Raw genomic sequence first — 8,959 nt, forward strand, 5'->3', positions numbered from 1 at the left:
GCACTCCTGTTCTTCGTCCACCCGTTCGCTCTCACATCCAGGCGCGCCCTCATCTTGATCAGCCGCATGGTCGCCGCATGTCATCTTCGCGGCGGCCAGGCCATCATCCCACCTCGTCCTTCTCATCATCGGCCAAGGGTCCTTGCCTCGCAATTTTGACAATCCTCTCTTCCCACCCGTCTATCAGCGGCTCAGCCGTATCCTTGCCCTTGCAAGTCGCGATACTTGTCCTTGCGAATTCACTCGCTCATTCCCAACTTTCCAGGCCCAGATTCTCTGCTACAAACCGTCCTAGCACGTCCAGTCATCCAGACGCTCTCTAGCTCCGCTCTTTGGCTCGTAAGAAAAGTTTTGAGCCCGGCTCAATGTCCTGAAAACCACAGCCCATTTGTACCGTAGACTTTCCTGCCGTGATAGTTGTGCGGCCACGCCATCCACTGACTAATGGAACTCTGCATATGGCATGCTGTCGGCCCGGCTTGTGGACCGCGCCATGTCCTGATCCTAGTACATGAACCACTTCTGCTTTGCACCAAGCACATCTTCATCCGCGTCAGATGCAACCGACCTGCAGCTTAAAGCACACCCTCGAGATGGTGCATAGTAATGCAGAAATATGCCAAGTCGTGGCCAGAACGTCAATCTTCTTGCAGAGCCGCCGAGATTCGCCTGCAGATTTTTGTGATTACTTCTTTCCGTGCTCTCGCTGGTTGATTCCTTGTGCTGAGATGTGCAGAATGTACCAAAGCGCTGAAATGCCGAGACTGCATAGAAGGAACGAAAGGGAAGACTCTTACCACTGTCCTAGCCATTGTCTTGTGGCAAAGAGCAGAAGCGAACTTCCAGGACTTGTTCTGCAGTATCTCAACGAACCCTTCATGAACGCCACACGGAAAGGGTTAAGGTTAGTCCTACCGATTCCGCACCTTCATGGATCTCTTCTGCAATTCGCAGCTCGCTAGAATCCCAGACACACCTGAGATGCTATTCCTCCCAATACGGCCATCAATTCCCCAACCTACGTCGCTCAATCACTCGCATACCCAACCATTTCAGAATGAGCACTGCGAGAAAAGTCGTCCGAGCGTCCTGTTGCACAATCAACCCGTTCGCAAAATTGCCGTGGATTTCAAGCTCCGAACTCGCTATGAAGGTTCCAGGGCGTATCCCGCGAAAGGTCTTTGTGAGGGACAAAACGCTTGCTTCTTCAGACTATGCCTGCGAAACGCGTCTCCAGAAGTGAGGGTTTCCCTCCCAAACTCGGTACATTTTTCTCTCCAAGAAAGAGATGAGCGATTTGGGAAGAATGGACGACCTGGCACGACACAGGATTATGCTCGCCTGTACTCCGTGATCTCTCCACTGATTTACTATGCGTATCGATAAACAGGTACTACAAAGTATCGATCTCTCCAGCCTAAAGCGGATTTGGTCTGGTAGAATGGCGTACTCCGCTGCAAGATATGATAACTCGTACAGATTGTAAACCCAAGTGTAGCAGGTCACCTCACATTTGGGGGTTCTTGCATCAAACCCAAAAGGCTCGTTTGTGATGATATTGCAGAATTCACGTTGTCGTCCCATCGGGACGCCATAGGCCCAAGGCTATACATGAACTTAGAAATGTTAGCATCATAGGCCAGAGAATATTGCTCATAAATCGCTGGATAGGCTTGCGTATTTCTGGTTTTTTTGGTGTCTTTTGGTGTTTTTGAGATTTCAAAGTGAGTTGCCGCCGGTTCATCCCGATGAAAAGTAAAAGTCTTAGTATGTAATGCAATATCCTTAAAGCTAGATTATCAAAGATGTGGGTTTTACCCCCTAAATGATCCAGCCGGTGATACAACGTGTCAACCAGCAGCCGGCAAGTACTCCAATTTTCAATTCTCAGCTGCGTGATACTAGAAGCGAGTTTCTGGCAAGTTTAGAATGACCGGTCTTGCATCGGATGGACGCGAAAGCAAACCGGGATATGTCTTCCGTCTTGATTTCTCCGCAACTAAGTTTCGCTCGAAATCAAACAGAGCTATGTTTTTCAAACTTCGCAGCATAATAGAAGCTATTTTTCTTTATTTCCAATAGAAACGCCAAATTCCGGCCCTTCAGCATATCACTTGACAAGGTCAAAATACCAAATCAAGCTACCAAAATAAAAATTAGTCTCCGGTATAGACTGCATTCTCCTCATGATATGAAGAAGACACTGTCCGAATGAGAGGACTACTAAGATATGTCTCCAGCCACGAATTGCGGCTCAGTCACTGATTCTCCAGCTATCGAACCATTTCAAGTGCTTCCACTTCTGGTTGCTACCCTCCATACCGAAACTTATTGCCCTGAACAACCAGTAAAGACCAACGATGATCGCATACAAGACAATATAAAGGCCAATCTGGAATTCTTTCTTCAACCTCGATGTTGACCAATCTATGACAAAGCCAAGTGTCAAGATGGCAAACCACAGTGCAGGGTAATAGTGGTGCACGTACGTCACACGTCCCATGATGATGAATGGCAAGTAATGGAGAAACCAGCCAGCCACTGGATAGAGGCCTGAATAGTGGATGTGATCCAGATCCGTAGGTTTCAGGTCCTCATAACCACGCTGCCACCGAATCGCGTACCAAAAGACCATGATGGTGAAGATTACAAGAGAGGCGGTTGAGGCCCAGTACACGAATGGATTGCCTAGGAGGAAGTATTTTACGGTATTGTCATCCCACGAACACATACGCAAGCCCACGTGAAGAATTGGCCACTGCCAGAACGATGAGGCGAGGTCGTCTTGCTTGTCTGGATCAGGAACAAGAGCATTGTTCGAGGTCATCATGGCCACGTTGAGATGGATAAAGTCTCTCAAGAAGGGCGACTTGTACGCACCAGCATCTGCGGCGGGAACTGGAGAATAAGGTAAGGACATGATTAAAAAAAAGGATAGGTTTGACCTACGTTTTTCGTTCCAGTGGCTTTCAACATTCCAGTGGGTGTGCTTGTCGCGTGGCTTATTCTCCTTCACACAAGTAACTTCAATCTGCTTGAACCCCCATTGAGGCAAGTTGACATTGCCAGCACGGAGATAGCATCCAAGGTCAACATGTCTGAATCGAACGGCAGTTGTGAGAGTTCGAAGCTTTGACTTGTCTGAGTATGCGGCATCATCGACAATTTCGACCTGCCAGTGATCCTTAGTGTCACCAATAGTGGTGTTGCCATAGCAGGAAACCTCCCAGTCGCTCTTAGTCACCGGAGCAGCTACCGTATGCGAGTGAAGGTTACGGCCAGTTTGAGCATGAATCAAGCGAATGATGTCGCCGTTCTTGACCATCCTAGGGGGGTCATTCGGGTTGAAGTCACCCTCGTGTCGATTTGGGTAGAAGAACCAGTCATTGTTGGCATCTTTGTGGTGATAGCAGGTGACTTGTTGTTGGCCAGATCCTTCTGGATACGTTTGAACGTGCGAGTGAAGCAAACCTCCACCATAACCCATGTTCTTCAACGTAACACGAGAACCAATGGCAACCTCAAGTGGCGAGTTCTTGCCGACATCAGTACCCCGCAAATTGGCCTGAAAAAGGGAGGACATTTGTGCATCCCCTGGACCGCTGTTCTCAAGGATGAGAAAGTGCAGATAGAAAGAAAACATATACACCATCAGCGGAAGAACGATGAGACCGAAAACACGGAAAGCCAGGTGCAGAGCAAGATCTAGCTTGGGCATCTCAACGTCGCCGAATTTGTTCCACAAGTCCTCAATTGTATACAGACCAACAAGCGCAGTAACAAAAAACCCGACCCACTTGACGCTGCATACGCAGCCAATCGACACACCCGTAAGCATTAGCCAAAGACCCCATTCTGGCGTGAATGGATCCTTACGATATGAGTGAAACTTTGCCCAGCAGTACACTGTTGTAAAGGTGAAAAAGAGAAGCATGGAATCTAGCAAGATGAACCTGCTTATCGTCGTGTACGAGTTCTCGCACAGAACCATGAGGGTAATAAGCCACACCGTCAGCTTGCGGAAGTTGAGCTCTTTCGCTGTGTAGTATGCCAGAGGAACACACAGAGCGCCAAAGGTCGAGTTAAACACACGCATCGCGGTGTAGTTGACTTCTTCAGGGTATCTGTCGCCAGATTTGAATTCAAACGAGCCATTGTAGCCAGCGATGTAGCCAGACAGCCCAACGAGCATTTTACCGAGAGGCGGATGAACATCGAAGTAAAACTCGCGCTTGAGGTAGTGGGAGCCAAATTTGCCGAAACTGTGAAATTTACATTAGCCACAACCTTTAGCCGCCATTTTGCATGCATACTGTGCCTCATCCCAAGTAACAATAGGCGACAGACCGATTTTGTAGTTCCGAGTAAAGAAGGCAAGCAAAGTAAATAATACTGGCGCATACAGCCACTCCCATTCAGCTACGAGGTCGAGAATCGATTGCTTCTTTTCTCACATGTCAGTCGATTGAGTTGTCTCAATGCTGCGTCATCTATCAGGCCTTACCTTTTCCTTTCTCTCATCTGCCACGCTTTGGTCAGAAAGCGTTGTTGGCGATGCGAGCTGCGTCGTGTTTCTCTTCCGTAGATCCGCTGCCCGAGTATCGGCACCGGTCGAGTACAAAGATGCCATTTGTAGAGGAGCAAAAGTGAAAATGGCCAACAATCGAGAAACCGAAGCGAATGAACCTGTTTGGGCTCACGATTGAGCCTGATGTTGTAATCTCTATCTACTCCGTTGCTTAGCACACACACGAGAATCAAATGCGGCGTTCGCAAAGAAGGAGGAGAGACAAAGAGATCAAAGAAAACACCGATGACGAAGCAGGAGGAGAATGAAAAGAAAGAAAGAAGTGCGTAACGTTTTTGCAGAAGGTGGAGCAACTTCAAAACGGTCCCTCAGGAGACGTTGAATATTACTGCCACCTTGTCCACAAGCGCAAGGCAGCGCGGAGATGCAGGGGTGGGTTCCGCCAAAAAAGATAATGCCCCACTAAGTCTATTTCTGTTCCTCCGTACTCCGCACCATCTCTTCCAATATGTATTGTCTTCCACATCTAAGAAAGCGTCAAACTCCACTCATCAATTTGAATAATTAAAAAGGAGAACGTTTTAAATCTCTACACCATTCCCTACACGGGCTCCGCACCTTCTTAAACTATAATCTAAGTTACTCAGGAGTTCAGCCATGCTTAACTAAACAAAATCACAATGTTCCTGAGCACTCTCACCTTTTTAATTCACCACATCAAAGAATACCAGACGAGGTCACATTCGTTTTTCCCCTTCCATCGCTGCAAATGATCAGAAGGGAACATCAACCCGTTTGCCCCACCATAACGCGTCAATTATCTTTCAACACTCATGCAGCAATCAAAACTACAGCAATTATCTTATAATGAAGGTCAATTATTACTAGCGAAATCAGCAATCGAAAGAGGCCAAGTTCGGTCAGTCACACAAGCTGCAAAGATCTATGGTGTACCTAGAAAGACGCTTGCGCGACGCGTTGCTGGTACACCATCTCGACGCGATTGTATAGCTAACTCAAAGAAGCTTACCTTCAATAAAGAGGAGACTCTTACTCAGCATCTAATTGACCTGGATTCGCGAGGATTTGGACCTGGCCTCCAAGAGGTAGCTGCTATGGCTAATCATCTGCTTGCATCTCGTGGTGGTGGCCAGGGTTGGCAAGCTATGGCCCTATAACTTCATACAAAGGACTCCTAAACTTAAAATGCTATTCAAACAAAAATACAGTTATAAGAGAGCATTATGTGAAGATCCTATGATCACCAGTACTTAGTTCAAGCTTATACAAGATACGATAAGCAAGTATGGTATTGTTGATCATGACATCTATAACTTTGATGAAACTGCGTTCCAAATAGGTGTTATCTCAACTTCTAAAGTGGTTACTAGATCTGAGCGACGACATAGTCCAAAGGCTATTCAACCAGGTGATCGTGAATGGGTCACTATGATTGCATCAGGAAGTGCTCTTGGATGGGTTCTACCACCGTTTATCATCTTTGCAGGAGCCTATCACCAATCAGCCTGGTATGAGGAAGACATACCCAATAATTGGGTGATCTCTCTTAGTGAGAATAGATGGACAACAAATGATATTGGATTGGATTGGCTGCAGCACTTTGATCGACATACAAAAGGTCGAACTTAAGGCACCTATTGCTTGCTCATCCTTAATAGCCATGAAAGCCATGAATCACTCCAGTTTAAGCTTTATTGTAAAGAGCAAAGGATTATTACCCTTTATATGCCTCCACACTCATCTCATCTTTTACAACCACTTGATGCAGGTTGTTTTGGACCATTGAAAAAGGCGTATGGTGATCAGATCCAACAAATAGTGAAATGCCATATCCACCACATTTCAAAACTTGACTTCCTACCAGCTTTCAAACAAGCATATTTTCAAGCATTGCGATCAGAGAACATCCAAGCAGGCTTCAGAGGTGCAGGACTTATGCCATTCAACCCAGAGGCAGTACTATTAAAGCTAGATATCCGATTGCGTACACCAACACCACCAATAATCAATTATACTACATGGCAATCAAAAACACCAAGCAAGTTGTGAGGAACTGAGTGGGAACATGCGCACGGTACAGCTACGCTCAGGCCGCGGGTCACATGCTCCAAGGGATAGCAGTATTTAAGCTACGCACAGTGCCCACCTTAGTTTTACTCCTTAGTCGTCAGTCTTGACACGAATCCATACTCATTGCTCCCCATCCTGATATCACGCTTACATTCACCCCTTACAAATAATCAATTATACTACATGGCAATCAAAAACACCAAGCATTGCAGTAGAACTGGGTCTCCAAACAGAGCTAATCCAAAATCGTATTCAGCGCTATCAGAATAGCTCACCAACCTCAATAATTGAGTCGCTGGATCGCCTTGCAAAGGGTGCTCAATCAGTAGCTAATTATGCTACATTGGTGAAGGCACATGTTGCTGATCTTAAGGCAGCAAACCAAGCACTTTCTGCTCAAAAGAAGCGTCAAACACGGAGGATTCAAAAGGAAGGTACCTTAATAAAAGCACAAGGTATTAGTTTAGTCTATGAGGATCAAGTTAATAGCCAAATTGAGCAAGAAATACAACAAGCAAGGCCTCTGTTACGAGGTAACACGTGAACAGTCACGTGGGAATGATTGTGATCATTCTGCTCAATAATGAGCAGAATGAGCGCATCAACCAATGGTTGATGGCCAGGGTGTCGCTGATTGGTGGAAGTGATCATTCTGCTCAAGAATGATTGAAATGATCACAGTGAGCAAGGCAACAAGGACACCAAGAATGAGGTCTATATAAACATCCTGTCTCTACCGGTATTGCACCTCTCTGTGATTCAACTGTCTAGTTTACCTAGTAGTTAGTTTGAATATTTTCTCATACTCTTGAAGCTCATACTATTCTAAGTCATAAACATAACTATCTTGTTATATTCCTTCCATAATAAGCTCTGGTTATACATTGTTCCTTTGCTCTAGGAAGCTAAACCCTTCCGAAGTGGCTTACATTAGTGAAGCTAGTCGGTACTGGGAAAGTATTCCTAACACAGCCTCAGGGTGGTGGTGCAGTGCGTCGTCCATACCACTGCAGCAGATGTGTTTAGCCAGGTCATAGGATTGATCAGTGTTCCCAATAATAAAAAATATATATAGATTATTATTTTATTATCCTATAGCTAATTTAACATGGTGTTGTGAAGTTATTGCTTCAAATGGTGAATGATGGTGGGGCGAACAGGCCACTCGCTTATATGGGCCACTCACTTATAATGGACGTTACCGGTGACGTTACTCGGTTTTTGTCAGTCTAAGCACATACCAAGTATCACGTGACATAAGCAAACGCTGGCTAGATAAGAGAGGAGAGCCAGGGGTAGGGGACAGCAAAAGAACCATACAATCCATCAGTCAAGACAGGATAGAATGAACTAAGCAGGTTTACGATCTCACTTATGCACCATTCATCGCTCCCGTGATCTTCCGCACAGACATCGACAGTTATGAGCCCGGTTAGCGACCAATACAGTACTATACGAAGCGAGAAGGTGCAGCAGCATGCACGACCTGCAGGATACAACCTGAGTAAAGATGCCGGATCTTAAGCTCATCAACACTTTGCAAAAGCGAAAACTTGAAGCAATCATACCACACTCAACCCATCTATCAATTGGGCAGTCAACCGAGTTGAATAAGTTCCTGACAATCGTCATACAAACCATAGCAGATATGGCGAATACCATCAAAGTGAAGGAACAGCTAGTCATCCTCAAGACTCAGGATGATTGGGATAAGTGGATCGAACAACTGGAAGGGATGGTTACACCTACGCTATGGACGAAATTCATAGACCCAGACTCAACCAATCCACCAGCCATACCAACCCTCGACATGGAGGAACCAATTGAGTCAGCCTACTCGGCCACCTATACCACGGCGGTTAGCAGGGCAGAGGAGGAGCAGGTCGAGCCGCCTGAGTATAATCGAGTCCAATACAACCTCACAAACAAAGAGAGAGAGGAATTCAGGTTCGACCTGGAGATCTTCACTCGCAAGGACCTACCCAAATTCAAAGCTGAAGAACGAGAATACATGGAAGCAGCTCAGGTCATCCGACAGACATGCGATGATACAGCCAAACTATACTTGAAGGCAAAAGACCCGCTCCGTATACAAGTTTAGAAATTGCGAGATGTCTATCGAGGCGATCCAGCTCTACGAAAGCGACGCGCGAGGGAGGCGTACAACACCGCAATCAGGACGCCGGTGACGGCGAAGACAATTACATCTTGGGTGTCTAAGTGGCAGGAGGCAATGCTTCAAGCTGAAGCAGTTGACCTACCACATGCACTAGACTATGAGCAGTGGTCGAGTGACCTACTGGCTGCAGTTGGTGATCTGGTCCCGAGCACAGTAACTCG

General features: G+C 46.3%; 3 protein-coding genes across 3 annotated transcripts; 2 read left to right on the forward strand and 1 right to left on the reverse strand.

The window, feature by feature from the left end:
* Positions 1 to 23: 23 nt before the first annotated feature.
* Positions 24 to 1,695, forward strand: PV09_09636 (uncharacterized protein). Its single transcript, XM_016363738.1, has one exon. It carries the CDS (start codon positions 931 to 933, stop codon positions 1,384 to 1,386), a length of 456 nt encoding a protein of 151 aa, XP_016208442.1. The 5' UTR covers positions 24 to 930; the 3' UTR covers positions 1,387 to 1,695.
* A 45-nt stretch (positions 1,696 to 1,740) lies between these two features.
* PV09_09637 (uncharacterized protein) lies at positions 1,741 to 4,899 on the reverse strand. Its single transcript, XM_016363739.1, has 4 exons — positions 4,505 to 4,899; positions 4,314 to 4,444; positions 2,950 to 4,262; positions 1,741 to 2,898 (listed from the first exon to the last, which is right to left on the reverse strand). Exons 1-4 carry the CDS (start codon positions 4,628 to 4,630, stop codon positions 2,255 to 2,257), a joined length of 2,214 nt encoding a protein of 737 aa, XP_016208443.1. The 5' UTR covers positions 4,631 to 4,899; the 3' UTR covers positions 1,741 to 2,254.
* Positions 4,900 to 8,129: 3,230 nt separating this feature from the next.
* PV09_09638 (uncharacterized protein) lies at positions 8,130 to 8,720 on the forward strand (the record flags this gene model as incomplete). The annotated part of the gene is made up of 1 exon (XM_016363740.1): positions 8,130 to 8,720. One exon carries the CDS (start codon positions 8,130 to 8,132, stop codon positions 8,718 to 8,720), a length of 591 nt encoding a protein of 196 aa, XP_016208444.1.
* Between the last annotated feature and the right edge of the window lie 239 nt (positions 8,721 to 8,959).

This window comes from Verruconis gallopava, assembly GCF_000836295.1.
Source record: "Verruconis gallopava strain CBS 43764 unplaced genomic scaffold supercont1.103, whole genome shotgun sequence".
NCBI lineage: Eukaryota > Fungi > Ascomycota > Dothideomycetes > Venturiales > Sympoventuriaceae > Verruconis > Verruconis gallopava.

Bases quoted from the DNA above. Each gene is read 5' to 3' on its own strand.
- PV09_09637 (XM_016363739.1), bottom strand. From the start codon at position 4,630: ATGGCATCTTTGTACTCGACCGGTGCCGATACTCGGGCAGCGGATCTA. The intron at 4,445-4,504 runs GTAAGGCCTGAT...ATGTGAGAAAAG, and splicing joins CAGATGAGAGAAAGGAAAAG to AAGCAATCGATTCTCGACCT. The intron at 4,263-4,313 runs GTATGCATGCAA...TAAATTTCACAG, and splicing joins GTTACTTGGGATGAGGCACA to TTTCGGCAAATTTGGCTCCC.
- PV09_09636 (XM_016363738.1), top strand. From the start codon at position 931: ATGGATCTCTTCTGCAATTCGCAGCTCGCTAGAATCCCAGACACACCT.